The sequence below is a fragment of the Halyomorpha halys genome, unplaced genomic scaffold, assembly GCF_000696795.3.
Source record: "Halyomorpha halys isolate HHAL.00 unplaced genomic scaffold, Hhal_1.1 Scaffold770.1, whole genome shotgun sequence".
Taxonomy (NCBI): domain Eukaryota; kingdom Metazoa; phylum Arthropoda; class Insecta; order Hemiptera; family Pentatomidae; genus Halyomorpha; species Halyomorpha halys.
In genome coordinates this window covers 56,259-78,881 of record NW_027107091.1, presented here as the reverse complement: position 1 = coordinate 78,881, position 22,623 = coordinate 56,259, and the positions used below count along the sequence as shown (strand labels likewise).

The 22,623-nt window shown below is 29.5% G+C and overlaps 2 protein-coding genes across 2 annotated transcripts in view; both read right to left on the bottom strand.

Moving 5' to 3' along the window:
- Nipped-A (Transcription-associated protein Nipped-A) overlaps positions 1 to 22,623 on the bottom strand; it is an 89,820-nt gene that overhangs the window by 17,721 nt on the left and 49,476 nt on the right. Inside the window, exons 48-53 of the mRNA XM_014429166.3 lie at positions 7,850 to 8,101; positions 5,461 to 5,740; positions 5,171 to 5,382; positions 1,669 to 1,833; positions 1,475 to 1,585; positions 852 to 885 (exon numbers count right to left, since the gene is read on the bottom strand). Coding sequence (XP_014284652.1) covers positions 852 to 885; positions 1,475 to 1,585; positions 1,669 to 1,833; positions 5,171 to 5,382; positions 5,461 to 5,740; positions 7,850 to 8,101 — 1,054 coding nt within the window. The remainder of the gene's footprint in view (positions 1 to 851; positions 886 to 1,474; positions 1,586 to 1,668; positions 1,834 to 5,170; positions 5,383 to 5,460; positions 5,741 to 7,849; positions 8,102 to 22,623) is intronic.
- On the bottom strand, positions 12,923 to 19,067 carry LOC106686061 (beta-1,4-galactosyltransferase 1). Its single transcript, XM_067045425.1, has one exon. The coding sequence runs from the start codon at positions 18,479 to 18,481 to the stop codon at positions 17,471 to 17,473; it is 1,011 nt and encodes a 336-aa protein (XP_066901526.1). The 5' UTR covers positions 18,482 to 19,067; the 3' UTR covers positions 12,923 to 17,470.

Genomic DNA, 22,623 nt, shown 5'->3' with positions numbered 1-22,623 from the left:
AAATAAATGATGGAATACATTGTGTATTGGCTATTTAAATTTAATTTTTTTTTTTTTTGTAAAAGTTTGAGAAAGGCATTCACTTGCAGCACCGCTAATATACGTTTGGGGAATCCAAGGATGTCATGTCACCCACTTTCGGAACCACTGGTCTACATCATGAAAATGTATGTATACTAGAGCTAACATGCAACTTAAACTGTCAATTATACTGTCATAGTCAAATTAAACCTTTTTAATTTTTAGAATGTTTATGAAGTTCCTCAATCTAATCAAAGATATTCTTTAGAAAAAGATTAATTTTATGCCTAGCTGAAATTTAATTCCGATAATATTTGAAGACTCTTATACCAAACAATTATACTTTTTGCTGTAAGCCAATGAGTAAGACAAACACTTGATAAATTAGCAATCAGTCATCTAAATTAAATTAAAGAATAATTTGAATAATAGTATTTTATTTGATACCAGATCAGCCTGCTGGGCCTTTCATGGTTAATATAACAGTTACATTTTTTTCTGTTTAATAATTGATTATGGGGGGGGGGGGTTATATTCTTCTGAAAAGACACCCCTACCAACGCTATAAATATTGAACAATTGTGAATAATAATGATGAATTATAAAAAAATATATTTTTTGTGGCAGTATCTAAACACTCTAATCCTCCAATATTGGGCTTGTTCAGATAAAATGTTAAAACTCCTGAGAATACTAAGAGCACTGACATCATAACATCAACAAAATCTTTCAGATTCGATCGATTTGATAGAGTTTATCGTAAATCTTTCTTTAGCTAGGCCAAAGAACCAATGTGAGATAAGAATATAAATTTTAAAATAATATCTTACCTTGTATTTGCTCGGAAGGTTTTGTTTGGTTGTTCTGAAAAAAATAATAATAAATCAAAATCAGTAATCAATTTAAAGTAAAACATTAACTATTTCACTCAATAAAACAGATACAAAAAAAAAAGTAATCGAGTAATTTTTTCAACTTTCCAATTTCAAATTCCAGTTTTGATGAAAATACATGTTTCATGGACCCTTGAGTCCAAATAACCAAGTTTCGCAAAATGGTTCGGGTTTCTGGATGTACCTAGTCAATCTAGCTCAAAAACTAAAAGTCGTATGAAGCTGAAACTAAATATTCAGAACATGTGTACGTCTGGGATGTTACAGTAACTTTTCTATTAAAATTTGACTAGCTGGAAGTGCCAATTTATAGAATAGCTTTTTCACATTTTGTTCAATTTTCATAAAAACAGCTCTAATGATTTTGATTAGACTCGGTGAATCGGTGAACAGTGCTTAAATGCAGAATTTTCAAAAAATCTTCCTCTAAAATACCTTTAATGTAAGTGAAAGTTGTGTGATGCACGCACTGGACCAGATTTTTCATAAATATGTCAAAATACACTTGATTAAAAATTAAGATTCTACAATATAAATAAATTTTATAGTGAATATGATACCTGTTTTCCAGCTTCTGTAGCACTTTTATAACGCTCCATTTGTTCAATTTTCAATGTTAAGTAAAGTGTCCGAATAGGAAAATATACAGCTTGTGGGAACATGCGACCGACCTTTAAAAAAAAAAAATTAGAATTCACATATTATTGTAAAAGTTCTACATAATCGAATATACAAATATAATCTTTATCAATACCTGGCTTAGAAGATTCAACAGAAACTTTCCTTCACTCCGCATCAATCCAGTTAGTAACTGAGGAATCCATGGAAGCCACTGAACAGGTGGCACTCCAACTACATATTTTTCTACTGCTTCAGTCAATGAAAATTTTGAATCATCATAAGTTAGTAGCCACAGTACCTAAAAATCAAATAATTATGGTAAATATCAATGAAGCTAGCTTAGAAAATAATTAGTCGATATTTTGAATAGTAAATTTATTTAGGCATTAATTTTGAATAGATATCAAACATTAAAAATAAATCCAGGAGAACAATAACACAATACCAGTTAGTAACTGAGGAATCCATGGAAGCCACTGAACAGGTGGCATTCCAACTACATATTTGGTTGTATGTATGTACATATTGGGTATATGTACATGATGGTATAGTTGAGTTTCCAAAACTTTCTATATCTATTTATTTCTATAATTTTTGTAATGCTAAGTATCCCTTAACGAAAAAATTATCACTTATACTTTCAAAGAGCAAAAATACATTTTGTTTTCCTTTTTTAGAAAATAAACGAAAAGAAAATTCATATTGACGAGTTGACAGTTGACTGTGGATTATACATGAAAGGAGAAGATGATGGGGAATGCGGTCAGTGAAGAACACAAATAAGCAAAAAGTTATTTCTTAGTACCAACGTTTTGGCCAGAATTTCATACCTTCATCAGAGTGACTAGACAGAGGATCAAAGCCAAGTACAATAGAAAAGAAAATTAATTTATTATAAAATATAAGTAAAAGTAAGATTATAAATAGAATTTATTATAACCAGATGAAACAGTTTATAGTGTTAGATGGTAGATGACCATAATTTGCTTTACTCGTTATGAATTTTAAATGCGAAACGTGATTCCACACCCAAAAGCCTATTTCTTTTATCTAATAAAGGTGTAAAAATACTACAAAACAGTTGGAAAAAGACCCACAGGGTCCCCCATCAAAAGATGGTCCTATATCACTTTTGAAATATTTGCTTAAACCGGGAAGAGAAGACTTGAGATAGTTTAATCGAGCAATATTTAAAAAGCATTTGAAATTGGAAAACAGCTTGAAACCCTCCTCTCCTGCCCTCTATGGTAGCCTTATTTAACTGATTTTTTAAACAGACAATTATAGTGAATAAGCTGGTCAAATATGACATGTTACATTCTCACAAGAGAAGATCATAACAAAAAAAGCCAATCCTTCTTGGCCAGACCCGCCCCACAACGACCTCAAGAGAGCAACGGTCCTATATCACTTTTGAAATAGTTGCTTTTAACCGGGAAGACAGATAGTTTAATTGAGCAATATTTATAAAGTTTCTGAAATGGGAAAACGGTGTGAATTCAGTGAATGATTTCAGGATATTTTTTGTTAAAATTGAATGCACATAAGTGGTATTCATGATATTGTGTTAAATGTAAAATGTTTTACTATGTTAAATGTTATAAGTATAGGATTGTGCTAGAATATCAGCCCTATTTAAAGTCATGTTAAATACATAAGAGCCCCTAGCGGATTTTGTGAGCAACTTGTTTAGTAACCTTTCCTTCCAAAATTTCTTATTATTGTTTACTTCTATGTTTTGATTAAAGTAATTTATTAATATATGCCTAAAGTAAATATAACGTAGAATTTTGGCCACGGGGTTCATTGTTTAAAAATGTCTAACACAATACTAAGACAATCAAATCACAAACTATGAGCAAATAACCTATCACGACAACAAACAAAATGGTGTAGAGCTCAACTGGTCTGTTGTGTTTCATGACATCATTCTCCATTTAACAGACTATTAACCATGTTATATCGTTTTAACATTATAAAATAAGGAAATATTTCTCCAGTTAACATAACTTTTTCCATTTAACACGCTTTAACATATTAAATTAAAGATCATGCAATTATATTAATTGTAATTACAGAGGCACAGGTCAATGTTGTATGTCTGAATTTTCTAATCAAGTTATCTTTCTTTAGATCCAACATTTTAAACCTCACTTTAGTTTTGTGAGTAATTCTTACCTTGACAGTGACTCAAACAAGTCTTGCCATAATTTCTGTTATTAAAACTAGACCATGCCATAGCAGCATTGCATCAGAAGAAGTGTTGGTTAGAATTTGCCCCAGGCAGGTTGAAATGTATTTCGTGGCAGACCCGTGGAATAAATCTTGAACATCTGGCATAGTAACCTGCAGGATAACCTATCCTGAGATTTGTCTAGACACCCCTTTCCCAGACCTCAAAATTGGACAGTAGCATATTTTCTAAATGACAATTTTATTACTTAATGCCTATAAGCTCCTGAATAAATCAGGTTAAAAAGAAAATATTTTAATTGTACGCTGTTTAGCTACCATGCTCTAACTGAAACATCGGATGAGGAAACCATGGAAGAGTATTTTTACTAGCTAGATAAAACTAATAAACTATGTCCTTGTGTATAGACACAATAATAATTGCAAATGACACAGAAATCTTTAGTATTGGTTTGAAAAAGACAATAAGAGAACCAATGAGTTAGATCAGTCAAACAATCTTTAGTCAAATAGTACAAGTTTGGGATTCCCTGATAATTGTTAGAAGACAAAAATATATGTATATATTTTTATATCTAATGCCAGTACTTCTTAACTTCCTTTCTATTCCAAATAATTAGTAGTTAGCACCCTTCCTGTATCCTACAAAACCTGGATTTAAAATTCTCAGGCCAATCCTATACTATCAGGTCCCGTTTATCTGACATCTACCTTCCATCTCACCGAACTGCTGCATTTGACAAATCCTTTTTTAGCCGAGCGACCTTTCACTGGAATACTCACTCATAATCTCCCCTCTCCCCCTGGCATTTGTGAAGCCCGTCAGCCAATGGGTGGCACTCACAAAAATAGGCGTGGGAGTGACGGACCCACCCAATGAAAACCACGTCAATAAATGCGCGATGTATTTCTTAAGTACATAGCGCGAGGCCTTGGACCTCCACAGTCTGTCGCGCCAATAAACAACAACAACCTTTCACTGGAACTCCATTCCCCCAATGATACATCATATCTCAACCCTTTCCTTGCTTAAAACCCTTCTTTTTAACCACCTTTTGCTTCTCCAAACTGAACCAATATTATAATAGTATAAATAACATAAACATTGAACATCAGCATTTGTTATTATTAAATATTGTGACTACCTTTTTGTTTTGTTTTTATGTATTTAGTTATTTACTTTTTTTCTTTACCACCAAAACTTATTGATATGCAATTATAATATAAGTTATAATTAAGTGCAGCCACACTGTTTTTGGTCAAAATATTGTATAACCTTATAATTGTTCTAAAGGGACTTAGTCCCAGAATAATAAATTATTTTTCATTTTATTTCAATTTTCTGAACCTATTTTTTCAAAAAGAGATTGAAATAGCAAGTGACACACCAGCATTCTTATCACAAAACTGAATAACATTAAAAGGTTGAAATATCACTTTACCTTAGCCAGGTACTTTCTAGATTTAGACTCATTTTGATGACGACAGGCATGCAGAAAACATGTTATTGCATTTATTCCAGCATTAATGTCTGGAGAGCTTGATTTAGTAAACTGAGTCTCGATAAAGTCGCCCCATAAGGCCCAAGCTTTAACGAGCGTATCATGGAATTGTACAGCTGCAGAAAAGGCCTTATTGGCATCATCATGACGTCCTAAAAAGAATAATAATATTTAAATGAAATTAATTAAATAATTTATTTATATTTTATATTTAGAACAGTTTTTCTTACCAATCTGTGCTAAGAGCATTCCTTTAAGAGCATAAAATTCTGAAGTCATTTCTTTGGAAAAGTATTTAAGATTCGTCGATTCTACTACCTCCAATCCTTCCTGCAGTTCTTTGTTTCCAGTCAACTGTGCCATTTGGATGTAGCATTTGACTTGCTGTCGTATTTTTTGAAAACAGTCCACTATAGGTACAAAAGGTATGGTATATATACGTGATAGAGAATCTAAACAGACACCTGTTAAATTATGTTTTCTTCCTATTTTTCCAAAATGTATGATAGCCTGAAAATAAAACAATAAATAAATAAAAAATATTTTGATCTTAAGTAAAGATTAATCTAATTAGGAAACCATTCAATATAAAGATATCAGGAAATAAAAAGTAAATCTATAACAATGACAGGAATTACATAAAAAAAAAAAAATTTATACAAAAAAAGAAAGTTACAGTAGGCCATCGACTTTCACACATAATTCATTCCTGAAAGTGTGTGCAAATGTTGAATATTGGAAAGTAGAGGAATGTAAAAAAAAAAACTGTTTTAAAAGTATTTATTTATCAATACGAATAAATAATAAAGTTAAAAAGGCGTGTTAAGTGCTTTCGGGTTTTTCCTTTAGGAAGATGTCAAGAATTAGTTGAATACCACCCACTTTTTTCTTTTCTTGATAAAGGTATCTATAACATGCTGTGTCTTTCTCAATTGCCCTATGTATTTGAGATATATGTTCTCCATTCGGATCACTTTCTTCCATGATAGTCAACAATTTGTCAGTAATGTCAATCAGTTTTTGAAAGGCTTATGCCCAGGAGCAACTGGTTCTCCTTTCGATAAAAATGTACAATTAGGCATTTTTTTCCAAAATAGAGCCGTCTCATCTACATTAAATATTTCACTAGGAGAATATTCTCCATCTTCAATAATTTTGGATAGTAAGGAAAAAAATTCTTTTGCAGCAACTTTATCTGCATCGGTCTATTCCTTAATTTTACTCATTTTTTCAAAATTGAACACATCATAGATCTGTTTACACCATATAAATGTCTGATTGAAGCAAAATATTCACTGTTTTCATAACGCTTTATTATTTCCATCTTTGTCTCAATCATATGTAGTTTATGAGTCCTAAATTTCTTTTTTGCTTGTAACAACATTGCAGTTTTTCCATTTCTGACTCATGTTTATCACTTTATAAAGACACAATGTTTTAACTTAAACAAATAAATTAGCAAGACACACAACAAGTTGACGCACATCCTAATACAAGACTGAAACTGATTTGTTCTCTTGATCCGAACAACATTGTAATCCTCTGCGATCAACTGTTCCCTGAGAGGGACATCCGATTGCAGAGGATTAAACACATTTTTAATCTTTATAAATGTGTGACATAGCGAATTGTGTGAAAATTAAGGGCCACCTGTACTTGAAAAAAAGATGCCTTACAAATAATTTTTAAGATATTGGAAGATTAAAGTTGACCGTATGAAGTAGATTATAGGAAGATAGTCAGGGAGATGATCAATAAAGGTACCAAAATAGTAAAAAGACTATTTAATGGTAACCAATCTTTCACCCCACTTTGCAGGTCTTCGTCAAAGTAAGAAATTATATTAAAACATTTTTTTTTAAAGAAAGAGACGATTAAAGATAAGGAAATATAAAGATAGATGTATAGGAAACTAATTAATAATAGATATAGCTATGTGATAGAATGCTAAATATAGAACTAGAGTATGTATTCTATCACGCAATCACATTTATATTTTCTTAAATTGTCTCTTTCTTTAAAAACAAAAATTTGTTTTATATAATATCTTACTTTCTTTGTATACGTATTTTAATTTTTAAGCTTACTATGTTTTCATCTTGTATTCATTTAGCCCTGACGGAGCCCTGAAAGTTGGGCAAAACATTGATAACTATTAAATAGCTTTTTTTTTACTATTTAGTACCTTTATTGACACCACCCGGTATCTCCCTACAATTTACCAACAACATTGTACAATTAATATAAGTAGTGTTTTAGTTTTTAGTGGTACTAACATGTATCCAGAAAAATCAATGTAACAGCTATAGAGCTCAATTTATTTAGGTTGTTCATTCTTGAGTCAAATAGTTTACAACTATTTTCGTTTCACTTGTGACCGCAACCCTGACCATCTTCCTATATATCTATTTTTACGGTCAACTATATATACATATATACTTACTATTTTTTCTTGATCTCATTACTTACAAATTTTTTTTTTAGATTGAAACGAATTGTGGACAAGGAAATATCAAATTTAAAAAAGAATACCCTATAATAAAATAAAAAGCAAACTATTTATAATAATTTGTTTCTTATTACTAATATATAACTACATAAAAAATTTGAGATTCTCACTTGCGCAGAAGCATGCACACCAAATGTGCTATGAGTTGTTCCCTGATCGTGCTGCGAATCATAATGCGATGTAATGAATTGGTAATGATGTTGTCTCCATGTAAATACATCACTCCAATGACTTAGATCATCAGCTATGATAGGTAACCGATTTCTCCAAGTCTTAACAATGGCTTTCATATCGTGTAGAGAATTGGTTCTCTCATGAAGCAAACCTTGATGAATCTGGCAAGCTTCATGAAGTTCCATAATCTGAAAAATAAATAAATTGTTTAGATGTTACAAGTAATACAAAATATCTTCAAATATACACATAGAATTTCCTTTTTCCTAAAAATAATAACAATCATTCCAATAACATATTATCTGTGTTCCATAAAAAAACTTATGATTAAATTGATATAATTGTTGGGGCGAGGGGTTTTTCGTAAATGAAAATATACCAACCTCTCCCCAAGAGTAAAAAAAAAAAACCCTGATCTCTGGTTCAATTTTAATAATAGGCAAAGGACCATAAAATAAAAAAATAATACTGAAAATAAAATAATAAAAGAAAATATGCTTTCCAATTGAAACACAAATTAAATAATATTAAATATAAAGAAATAAAATGAAATATATATACAAACCATATAACCTTCATTCTATAATTAAAGAAATAATAATAAACAAAGGAAATAGAAAATTATGAAGCTTAAATATAAAAATTTCAACATTAATCTAATAGAATACACAGAAACAAAACACTCAATGTTTGTGATACAATAACGAAAGAAAGTAACTCACAGAAGTTGGAAGAATAAAGCTCATCAATAAGTGCATATTGAATAAAAAATAGATAAATCTCTGAACTTCTTCCAAGATGCCCACTGTCGCCCGATGGTGAAGGTCTAGTAAGATTTTGGTGAATGATGGCCACTCGCAATACTCTTCCTCCTAGACTCGGAGGCTAAACAGTGGCAGTGAGCCGGCGGGTGGTTGAAAGCACCAGAAATTAACAAAAATCCAGTGCCTCAGAAAATGTGCAGTTAACTCCAAAACAATGGCAGAAGGCCGGAGGAAAAATTGAGCCCCACTTAGTGGGTAAAAGTTTACAAATTAACATATGTAAGACCTCAAAAATCATGAAGTAGACTGCCTACGAGTACCCATCACCTTGGCTCGATGTTTAATAGTTCCTCATTCTGAACTGTCCTCGGAATGAGATCTTCATAAACCCACCACATCTTATACATAGAAAGCCAGCCTCAAGCAAGCATTTTAACCAACTAACTGTTAACAGCTGTTTTAATTACGAAAAAAAACAACATATGATTGAAAAGTCAACTGGAAAGGTGATCAAAAAATTTTAAAAAATCTTTCTTTAGGCTTTAAAACAAGTGAATCATAAAAAATGTTTCAAACATACAATAATGCTCACTATATAATCAAAATCATGTTAATCAGACCATATTAAAACAAATAGTAACATGCTGATGATAAAATTTAGACCCTTAACCTTCAGAGCAGAAATCACTGACTAAGCAACATTGATTCTTATAGAAGCTAAAATTTATTATTATAATCTTGATGATGTTAATATATTAAATGTACTAATTTTGAAACCAACTGTGAATTGCATTGTGCTTAGAAGGACACGGTATTGTGCTGAGGAGAGGGACAAAGTAACAATTATAAATTTTAAAAAAGTATAAGTATAAAGAAACAAATTGATAAAATTTAAATATCACGAGGAAGAAAGATGTTTGAAATGATAAATTCAATAGAAATATATTACTCTACATAAATTATTTTGCCATAATTACTTTGTTGTTAAGATAGTTACCAGCTTATTCCTAAATCTTAATTAGTTGAATAGATAATACTAATTGTGATAGGGAATTTAGAAGAAATATTTCAGATAGCCTATTCAACAGTTTAGAATCTCTTAGTATATAATAATTCACTTTGAAGAGGACGAACCATTGATAATGAGATTAAATATCAGAAGTATGTCCCACCTTACTATAAGAAACTTCCTAAATAAAAAAGTGAAATTCTCACGGATAGCAAATAAAAGGTTTACAGACCCACTTTCTATATAATATAGATCTCATATACATCATGGATGATAATAACAAAGCATAAACTAAACTACAGTCTTTGGAAAAGACACTCTGTAGTATAATAAAAATTCTAGTGTTAAAGAACTGTCGACCCAGTGGGAGATGTCTAGAAGTGAACTCAGTTTTATTCAACTGAATTCACCTTGAGATAAACCACCAATTGAACACATAGTTTCTGTCACAAAAGTTGATACATGGCCTCCAATATATGTGGGACATATTTAATAATTATTATTCTCACTGCAATAAGGTTAATTTGCAATGAAGGTACCACACTTTTATTTCCACATCAAATCAACTTTAGATCACTAAACAATGAAGATGGCCTCAAATTTGAATCAGGATAATTTAATTCAAATGAACTAACACCATTTTTTATCAGGTTCAAAATATCACTAGGTAACATTCCATGCTAAGAGGGGAAAAAAAAGTGGCAAATTATTGTTATTTCTACTGTATTTTGATTAACTAATGATTCATATATTAGGTCTACTAGAAAATTCTGTCTGTTTCTTAGAATTAAACAAAAGATACTGTCAAAATCGTTTTAGAGCAAACTCCTTTTTCGACATTTTAAATTGCAGAAAGGCTCAATTCAGCTCAATTAAACATTTCAGAAACTAGGATTGGTGTGAAAATATTCAAGATGGGTGCCACACCTGAGCATGACATTTGAGTGCCAAATACATGCACAGCTTAGTTTGCACAGAACTAAATTAAACTCTTCTTGGACTGGATGATAACCAGGAATAGAAAGTCTATTACCTACAAAATAATATAAGGAAAATCTGCTTCCTCCACTTCTAAACTGAAATCAAACCAGGATAAGAGAATGTTGTGTTATGGTCAGAAATTAGAGGACTAGTGTTTAGTTTCAATAGATCAATAAATTTTGAACTATTGAAATTAAATGAAAAAGCTAAATTTGGAGAACTGTCAACAACTCAATAATTTCAAAACTCCAAGAAAAGAGTCTGGCGATGTTCAATAGGAAGGACATCATACCACTTTATGATAATGCACAGCCACACACTGCTTTGGGAGGCTAATCAGACACTCACAGAGCTAGGCTAGCAAATTCCGTTGCATCCACCATTCTCCCCGGGCCTGGCACCTTCCGATTATCACTTGTTTCTAACATTTTTTACAGAGCAAAAAATTAAAAAACAAATAAGATATCAAATAAGGACTGGTTTAATTTTTCGCTTTAAGGGTTAAGGCATTTTTTTAAAAATGGGGTATACGAATTGCCATCAAGCTGCCAAGGAGTCATAAATAATTATGGCAATTATATTATTCTATAAAGTTTATTCGAGAGATAAAAATTATTTCTGGAAGATCGTTGATTGAGCGTGTGTAATATAAAAAAATAAGATGGGCTGGGTACAGTAAAAAAAATCAAATAGTAATTAAACTATTTAATGTGAGTCAACGTTTTGTCCCACTTGGCAGGGCTAAAAAAGATACAACTAAAATAACATAACAAAGTAAGTGACTAAAGATGATTTGAAATATGTGAAAGTTTATATAAAAATTAACTAAGTAAATTAATTAAAATAAAAATAAGATGTACAGTGAAAAGTATAAATAAACAAGAATTACAAAAAGCATTAGACAATTCAAGAAAATGGAAATAATATATAAAAAAGAAATATAAAAAATACAGAACACACTAAAAGATGGAAAAAGAGGAATAAGAACAAAATAAATTGTATCCAATTCAAGTCTCAAAACAATAAATATTTCTTTGTAAGTCCAACTTTTCAGCCAATACGGTCATCCTCAAGGACAATCTATCACAAATCAGCTTTTATTTTACATATGATTTTTACAATTTTAAACAAACAACAATATTATCATACCTAAAATACAAATTTAGAACCACTTAAATTTTAAAACCACACTGCAGGCTATTCTACCCAAGTTAATAATTTCAGTCCAAAATGAGACATTAAAACATTAGGGAACCATATAAATTAATTAATAAGCAATCCTTAGCTAATGTCTAATAATAAATTTATATGATTCCCTAATGTTTTTAATGTCTCATAAGGTAATTTTGGACTGAAATTATTGACTTGGACAGAATAGCCTGCAATAAAGTTTTTTAAAATTGATGGGGTTCTAATTTGTTTTTAAGGTATGATAATTTATTAATATCATTGCTTTTTGTTTAAAATAGTTAAAAATCATATGTATAATAAAAGCTGTTTTGTGATAGATTGCCCTTGAGGGTGGATGAAACATTGAACTTATTAAGAAATATAGATTATGAGACTAAAATTGGATAACATTTTTTTTATTTAAACAACAATAACCAGACTCAAGTAAGTGTAAAGATTATATAGAAAATAAAATAGAGGTTAAGAAAAAGAAAAATGTTCATATATTTTAAATAATATTTAGCCAAACTTCATGTTATCTATTATCTTACTTCATTACATTATGTTAGTTGTTTGTATCTTTTTTAGCCATACAAAGTAGGGCAAAACATTGGCTCACATTAAATAGTTTACTTACTATTTGATTTTTTTGATATTTGATAAATATACCATTTATATTGTGGAAATCGCTGATTGATCATGTGTAATAAAAGGAAGATAGATATCTTTATTTTTGGAGTGAACTGAGAAAACTTGATTATTTCACCCCAATTTTTTATTACTTTAATGAAACTATGAATAATTACTAGTCTAAATTAATGAGTCTGCCTTACAGTATAGTTAGGGGGAATAAAAAATGGCAGCTATTAAAAAACGTTAAATTTTTTTTTTTTTTTCAGAGCTCCAAATCTTTAAAACTACCAAGTTTTCAATTAAAAATTGGGATGAAATAACTGACTTTTCCCTCTACTTAGGCTCTTGGACTATAAGCCTTTATAAAATAAAAATGTATAAAACAACTTCATTACTAAACAAATAAACTATGAACAGAGTGGAAAAGGTAATAAAAGTGATTTAACAGTTAATACTTTATAAAGAGTTTATTAATAAAATATTTATTTTTATTATTAAAATAATAATCAGAAATAAGTATATATAGTTCACAAAATCGAACAAATTAAAACAGTATAATTTCTTCACAAATATAGTTCTTATGCCAAACACTGCATGAAGGCACTACTTACAGTAAAAAAATAATAATAGAAAGCTCAATTTTCAAAAATGCCAATCAATATAAATAAATAAAAAATAATTGAACCATTAAAATTATTTAAATTATATAAGCTATAATATAAAAGCTACTATAGTTTATTCTATTTATATCTCCATGAATGGAAGTTTTTTTCACATTAAACTAGTTTTTAAGTTTCACATGTCACACAATCAATCAATAAATTTTGATCCATGCTTCAGTCTTACATTTAGTCAGAACAGGCATACAAGTAAAATACAAACAGAAATAATGTTCAACAAATTCTTTTATCTAAAAAGATTATAATAAATTAATTATATTTGAAACATTCACACCATGATATAGCTCGTAATTTAACAAGATAAGCAAATTAATGCTCTAAAACCGTACAAAAGCGCTTCAAAATTAAAATAAATGCAGCTTTTTAAAAATAAAGAAGCAGAAGAGAATATGGAAAATTCATTAATGTCAATTCTGGGCTGTTAGTTAAGAGACTAAAATAATTATTAGATAATTAATAAGGTTTAATTGATCCAAGTTCATTCCAGATCCGAAGTAATATATAATATAAAAACAATATGGTAAAGGAATCAAATTAAATTTCACTTCAGCAAGAAAAAGTAGTTTTCTGGGTCGAATATCTTAAAATTGAGCATTTAAATTTTAAGTAATTTATGATAGATTCACAATTGAACTCAAATGAAGGTGTTAAATGTGAGCAAAAACTATGAAATATTAATGATTCATAACATAAGCGTGTAATTTATATGGAGTCAGCCTAATAGCCTTGTGGTCAATGAGGATTTTATGTTAATTTGACCTTAGAGCTTTGTGTTTCAGTGTTACAAACACCACAGGATCAAAATATGTGGCCCCCACTCCATTATACTGGAAAGTTAGATCTTACATACACAGTAAGCTAAAGGTAAAAGTAAAATACTTAAACAATATTTAAAAAAACAAACTCAGCTGTGTTAAAAAATCAAGGTCATAGTCTGCCAAGTCATGTATTTCTTCGGTGGATACTACGGAACGCTTCTTCTCAAAATAAATGGGAAAGTGATCAGAGGTCAGAATTGAATAAAATCATTTTTAACAATAATAAACCAAAAGAGTACAACTCAGAATTATAAAAGTAAAAATTATATATGTGTACAAGATATATAAAAAAATTGAAGAAAAGTCATTTCAGAAATACTTAAATCATTAAAAATAAATAAATGACTAAAAAACAATTATATATACCAATTATAACTTAAAAATTACTCAACGTATCCATATATACATCACAGCCTGAATGATTAGCAAAAGTTATAAAAATTACACAAATAAAAGAACACAAGAGCAGTTCCAAAGTACCGAATACTCAAATAAATCTATCTAACTTAAAAATTACTAGATCTAATAAAACAAATTTAACAAACCAACCATATTATACTTATGTCTACAGACAGTTTAACCTAATAATTAAAAAGAATGTCTATATTTTTAATTGTTGAAAGGTTACTGTTCGTAAAATAAGAGCAAATTGAAAAATAATAAACTGGAGGTAATACTGCAGTTCAACATGCATAATACTAACTTTCTTTGGATAAGTTAAAAATACCAATATAGTTAAAACTAATTGTTGTTTAATTATCCTCGTGAGTGGTTCAAGTCTCAGAATGTCTTGGGAAAATTATTTGGGTGCCTCATGTTTAAAACCAACACCCCATGGTTCTTATTAATACACAAAGGCAAACCAATTTTTATTTCTTGGATTAGATTAAATTAAGGAGATGATATCTGTGGCAATAAAATAATAAAATATTATATATATAAATGACTGACCATATTATTTTAAATTATGAAAAATTGTTAACTATTTTTTGTTTTCTTTTGACCATCTTCTTCGTAATTAAAAAAAATAATAATAAAAACAGTTCACTGCTTAATATGGTCCAACTGTGCCTTCTTCAGGACCAAAAGAGTAGAGCTCTTTAGGTCAAGGGAATATAATGGTCCTGATTATTGGGAATGGCACAATGGAGATATAGGCGATATCCCCAACAAGAAAAGTGATATAACTAAAAACCAATCATTTGGCTTTTTATTTCAGAAATACCCCCGACCTAAATTTGGTTTCCAAGTAAAAAAATATTGTAAGCATATTTAATAAAAAAACTGCTTCACTTCTCTTTTCTGAATACAATTTTAAATAATAAAGCAAAAAGAGAAGCACATCTCAGTGGTATGACAATAGCTTAATTTATGATACAAGAAAAGTGTTATTTTTAATTACTGAAGTTTCCCGTGTGCTTTTAGACAGTGATTATGATCCACGCACCCATATACCCAAGCCACCCTTACGTCTCCTCTAAAATTAGTATTTTTGAGTTTCATGTGTCAGTTTTTTGAGGACGACCAATATAAGATATCTTCTGCATATCCATGACCTCAACTCACCCTAATCTTTTTGTCTTGAAATAGGTCAACAAAATAGACTTTCAGCACAAATTAAACAGTAAAACATTTTTTACGTTTTGTTTTTTTTAAACCAAAAAAAATCAACAAAAATATCTTCAATAAGTTCTAAACTAAAATCTCAAAACCCAATGTAGTGGGTGATTAAATTAATACATTTTAATAACTACTAATTAAAATAACAAATGCAAAACAACTAATTAGGAATATTTAACCATCATAATAACAATAATATAATACAATGAGATCAGATCAGTTGTCTTATTAAAAAAAAAAAAATCTAAAAATTATAAGTCTTACAAAGCGATAGTAATAATAAAAAGATATTAGGCAACATGAGTGGTTTAAATAATGGTAGTTCTAAATATCTAATTAAATGTTATACCTTTTCATGTTCATATAAAAACATTCAAAATAAATAGTAATTGATTCTCTCTCGACAGCTTGAGTAACAGTTAAGAGAGCAAGTATATAAAAAGTTTACTTCATAAGAACAGACTAAAACTAAAATATGTTTCTCAGTACACAGCACTAATGGACTATGACACAATGTTATACACTATAACAATTATCGATAACGCAGATCAAACTTTCCTAACTTAGATCCAATGGCTTAGGTTCCCATCAAAAATTTTTTGTCAGATAATACCAGTTAGTTATTAAATAATGATGTAAAAAAGAATTAAAAAAAAAAGGTGATTGTTATCATTCATTTCATATTTATAAAATCTTTATTTTCCCCAAAATATGGGCCAAAGTACTGGCATGAATGAATTAGCTATAGTCCATTCTTATAAAAATAAGAAACCCTACAGAAAGTTTCAGCTTAGTATAAAAAAGTCAATTTGTAGAAAATCAGCTTCTTCCTTCAGATTAAAATATATTAACTAACATTAAGAAAGATATATTAGAAATAGATAACACGGACATATGTTAAATTAGAAAAAAAAACATTCTGTTTTACAAAACAAAAACTTCTAAATCGAATGCAAATTATCCTCATTAAGTTATATAACTTTACAACTTCAAGGACTAGTAAATAAGAAAAGAACCTTGAAAATGATAAAATTAATACCTATTCAGAAAAAAAAAAGATTAAATTAAGAATACCTCAGAACTAAATTTCAATTTATACTGAATAAAAGATTCATAAATTTAATAATTTCAGGGGCTCATTAAAATTAACAAGATTAACATTATACTTTCTGATATAATATCTGTATAAGAAATATGATGAAGAACTTTCCAGTATCTTACTCAAGTTACCAGTTACATACACCAAATATACACACTAAACAGTCAATATGTAATTAATGGTAATATAACATTAAAAACATATTATGATATGTCTAGATAGATACAAACGATTTAACAAAATATATCACCCATCATTATAGGCATGCATCTTAAACGATACACATAAACAATAAAGATAAATAATATTTAAATATTAAGAATATTAAAGCCCATACTATAACAAATCATTACTTACTACTTTAAAGTAATAAACTATAGAGAGATTATTTCCTGTCACAAAAAATCGTTATGGCCTTATTATATGAAATTATAGTTTTATTTTTATTATTTAAAGTTTAGGCTGTTAAAAATGTCAAATGATATAAAACACTTATGAATATTCTAATATCAAATAAACTAAAAAATTAATAAATAATAAAAACATATCATAATAACTTTTAATTAACAAATAATTGCTTATTTATCGAGTCTAGTTTCAAATAGGAAGAAAAAACATTCCTTCATTTATCATTGATAATATAAAAAGTTTGTACAAAATCAATCTCAAAAGTGTCAAATTCTAACAACCTTAAAGAATGAACATTATAAAATATGAGCATTATTTTTTCATTGATAAGAAAATATTTAGAGTTTGATTTTCATCCTTAATACTCTAGCATACCTAAATATCTACCAGAATTCTGGTATATAAATGAAGCATCTCTTTAATTAGTACAGTATACTTTAAGGAGTTTAAACCATCAGTGTCAAATCTCTCTTTACCAGATAAAAGGAAGTAGTATCTATCAGCACTCGGCTTCTGTTTCTTATGAGAAAGCATAATATATTGGGAAACTTCTGGGGCAAATCTACATATTTTCGAACCATTTTTGGTAACTCGATTGTAAAAGTCATCGTCTTCCCCACCCCATCCAAAAAAAGTATTAGAAAAACCATTAACTTCAATAAATCTCTTCTTAAGTATTGCAACTGCTCCTCCAAAAAGTTGATCATATGGAACTTTATAATCGAAAATATCAACGTTTGCTGACATATGCCTGGCCAAAGCAGTACATGCATAAATGTTGTTAGGATTTTGAGGTATAAGATCAACATCATGAAATATGTAACAATGATTATCTTCAATCTTTTCAGCTTCCTTAAAACCAATGTTAAATAGCTTCGCTCGATTAAAAGGTCTTTTTGAAGTTTGTTCGACAACAATTATTCGGTATTCTATCATTTGCTTCTGGAGAAATGGATGCATATATGCTAAAAAGTCTTTTAAATTAGTAAGCCTGGCTCTGTAGGGAATAACAATGGCCACTTTGTAAAGTGAAACACAATCTTTAGGTTTCCAAAAACCACCTTCTTCGACATTGTTAACTTTTCTGATTTTTTCTAGCACTGTATCAGAAACATATTGCTCTGGAGAAGGCAAAACAGAAGGAGTAGCCTTTAGCATAACAGAACAGACTGATGTTTTCGAAAAATTCTGCTTAGTACGTGAAGGAACAGGTACTAAATAATCAGGTATTTCTTCTAAAGTAATCACTTTTGCCCTTGGCTTTGAAAAAAGTAAAACATAAATAAATGTATTAGCTATGATAACTAAAGGCACTAGTCCCATTAAAAATTTTACGCTGCAATAGAACTTTTTAGCGACTCTGAAGTAACTTAAACAAAATGCCATCCTGGAGTACTGTAATCAAACACAGAAGCATGAAGACAGATAACGAATGACTAGATCAACCCAGATAAAAGGTTAGGTAACTCTTTGGTGGGAGAGGAGACGCCAAACCTTGATGGGAACTTAACTTCACATGTTCTTCATTTTAAATAATATCTTTAAAATAATCTAGACTGAAAATAATTACCAGTCTTTAAAGTAATATCTTGATAATCTATTTCGAACTCAAATAATGCCAGATTATGTTTGAAGCATATTTCATTCTTTTCATATCTGATATTTTTACCTACTATTAAGTAATAACGGAACTAAAAAAAAATAATAGTATAATATGACTACTGGTTCTTTCTAAAAAATATTTCAACAGTTCTTGATAACTGATGTTTTTTTTCAAATAATAATTAAGTTTATTTACATTACGTAAACACAATAACAAACATCGCCAATAGCAGTTATATAACTAAGAAGAGTCTCAGAAATTTCAAGCGAACTAAAGAGAGTCGAATGTATTCGTATACCTGATTTAAATTCAGTAAAATGAAACATACTGCAATCAATTCCAGCGAGTAATGTAGATAAATAAAAACGTTTTATAGTAGAACAATTCTCTAATCATTATGATATGATATGATATGATATATGTTTTTGATAATTAAAATCATATGTAATTGGATAATAGACGAATTATTAAAATAATCAACAAACAACGTGGTTTAAAAACATCCGCATACGTTATTTTGATTATATTAAATCGACGGAAAACTTTATTAATATTTAAGTGAGGTCACCTTTAATTCTTAATATATGCTGTGGCATTGAATAAACTAATTTTCGTGTCAATGACAAATGAATTTTGTCATACTCTTCGGAAATAAAACTTTTTTAATTATAGAAATCAGAAACACTGCGTTTTCGGACTCGATCCTTCAGATATTTTTACAGTTGCTATTCGGGATCAATATCCAGTCACTGTGAGGAGTTACTATTCATTTCAATAGGCTTTAGAGGATTCACGTGTTAATTCTTCATGCCGTATGTTCAGGGTCATGCTTTAAGTTGTTAATACATTGGACTCGGTACATACAAGCGCTGAGAATCAGAGTAGACTATCCCATATTGTGAAACTTCCGAATAAAACTAATAAATTTTTAAAATTTGTTCACTGAAAACATAAAAATAAGAATTCATCTCCAAAATTGGCCTAAAGCAGTTCAGTCAAAATTTGACGATCAATGTTATCATCAAAATGATTCTATAAATCATAAATACACTCTACGCTAAATAACATTTGTTTTTATTTAATTTCAAATATTTTACTTCCTAATAAAGTCCTTTTATAGAGTATTATTGTTTTGAATATTTGTCTATTATACTTGAGCAAGCGAGTCTTAAAATTCTAAATAATTGGCACCGAACCTTTGTTAGATAGCCGCCAACCTTAGATGGAATGCCGAGCGTTTCCAAGACACTTGTTAAAAATAAGGCAAGAATTGAATTGATATATCAATATTTTTGAATCGATAGTTACAAAAAAATGTCAGACTGGGCCCTGTTTCATAATAAAGTACAAGACTAATACTATTAGTCTTGTAGATTTATCTTAATTCAATTACACAGACTTGTACAATAGTAACTTGTACTTTAGTATTTTTTAATTCCTGTAATATCACTAATAGTCATCCCAATCATGAAAAAAATAAGTATTAGTATTATTACCACACTAGTTTCTACACTTGTACTATGAAATAATACTATTAGCTTTCATTGTGAAACAGGGCCCAGGTATCCAATTTCTCAACAAAAAAAAATCTTTACCGCCATCTGCTTGTATGTGTGTGAACAAGCCTGGCTAAAAAACAAAAGGTCATACGAAACTGTTATTACATATTTATTGTGGTTATAGTACAAGGGCCCAAGAGGAGAAAATAGGCAGGTATTACACCCCAATTTTTTATTACTTTAATGAAAGTTATGTATAATTACTAGTCAAAATTGATGAGTCTGCCAGGTATACGTAGGGGGAATAAAAAATGGCGTCTGTTTCAAAACGTTAAAAATAATTCATTTTTCATTCGAGGCTCTATATCATTACTACCAACAACAATAGAAAATCTAAGAGAACATCATTGAAAGTAGAGTAAATTTGATAAAATGTAAGCCCTAATAGAGCTATTTACATTTAATAGTTCTCGAGACAGCTTTTTAAAAAGCAACATTATATAAAAATGTTGTACAGAACGTATTAAAACATCAGTAGTTAGTGAGTTTATTTTGAAAAATCTATATCCCAAAAACCATTTGACGAACAGATGTCTATTATCACTTAAATTAAAGCTAGTTTAATGGACTACAAAGCAGTATATGACCGTTATCTAGTTTTCATGATATTTGCTAAAATAAATTGATTTCTAGTTGTTCGGACAAATATTTAATGTACTAAATTTATATTCATATGCGAATATCATAAAAACTACTACCCCTACGAGAATACGTTTAATAAACTATTTTATAGTAAGTTAAATTTACTTCATTTTGAGTGCTGGCAGACATATATACGTCGTATGGTTCTAGAGATATATTTTTTCAAATTTCAAACATTTAATTCGAACAACCAGAAATTAACACTTTATGAATATATTTTGTCAAATATCATAAAAGCTACTACTCTAGCTGGGGTGAAATATCTGCCTTTTTTAATTCCTGGCTCTTGTACTATGACTGACCAAACACCGCCTAATATGAAGTGCCACTTTAAATAATCGAATTTCAAATTTCTTGGATATGCTGGATAACAGCTATGACGATTTTCATTAAACTTGACATATCAATGTACAATCAAGTCAGATATGTCTTATTCTCATTGAAATAATTTGACAGGACTTAAATGAAGAATCTGCCTAAAAATTTTGTTTATATGAAGTAATCAACCATCTCCCTTGTTAGTACATAGAAATAAAAAATAATTACACTTAAACCATGAAAGATATCGATAATTAACTAAAGGAGAAAACGGATTTTAACCAACCAGCTGATAGACTGGGAAATCGGAAATGGCCGAGAGCACCCGAACTCTTCTGATCCCATTCCATTGTTCACGGGCTTATCTTCAGAGAACTTCTTGTATTCAATACTTAAACAAAGATGATGTCCGTTTTTTATACCTCATAAAACACTAACGGATTTTCATAACAGAAAAAAACTTTCACCATCAGCTTACATGTTTTATGTTCCTTTAAGGCGAACTAACTAACTTTCACAAAATGGTCTGTTCTACATTAAATTTTCTGTAGCTCTTGTCCTCTGTCATCACCACAAAATAGTTTCTAGGATTTACGGGACACCTTGTAAATGATATGTTTCGTCTGTGGACATTATTGCGCAATATGGATTTAATACTGCAGATTTAGATAACGTAGATTAAGTTATTAATAAACGCTGATAGGGAGCGTCCCATCCCGCACTGTAATATTCCTTTTTCATAATTTAGGTACTACCATTCACAAGAGCTCATCAAATAGGAGAGTGCCATAACCCTACTCTCCTTCTAAGCAAAAATGACGCTAAGGGGTGGTGATTAGGCCACGCCCCTGAAGGCAACTTTACGTCGAAGTTAATATTGATTTTGCACATTAATGTAATTATCTGTAAGAACGGTTATTTAATCGTAATTATGAAAGGAATAGAAGTTGTAGTAAATGTTATTTCTAATAATTTGGTACATATATAATGAAAATCCACTAAGCCGTTCTCAAGAAATTCGTGCTTTTTTTTCTTTGTTCTGTTCAGAATCATTTCAATGTGAAAATAAAATTGAATTAACTTGATCAATTTTTCAATTAATTTTTTGTAGAAACAGTTAATAGAAAATTAATTTATTCTAAGGAAAACATTAAAATATAAATCTTGATACAAATAAATAATTGTTTCTAATAAAATGGTTTGTCTTCAAAATTTCTTTTTTTTTTTTTAGAATATTTATTATTTACAACAAACAAGTGACTGAGAATTAATAGTAATTTTACAAAAATGTAAGCACGATTAGAATAACTCGCAACTTTTTCTTTAAATTCCCCTGCTAGGCCATTTCTGGCACATGGCAAATATGACGTATAGGATGCCACGCCTAAGAAAGGAATAGATCCCAC

Bases quoted from the DNA above. Each gene is read 5' to 3' on its own strand.
- LOC106686061 (XM_067045425.1), bottom strand. From the start codon at position 18,481: ATGGCATTTTGTTTAAGTTACTTCAGAGTCGCTAAAAAGTTCTATTGC.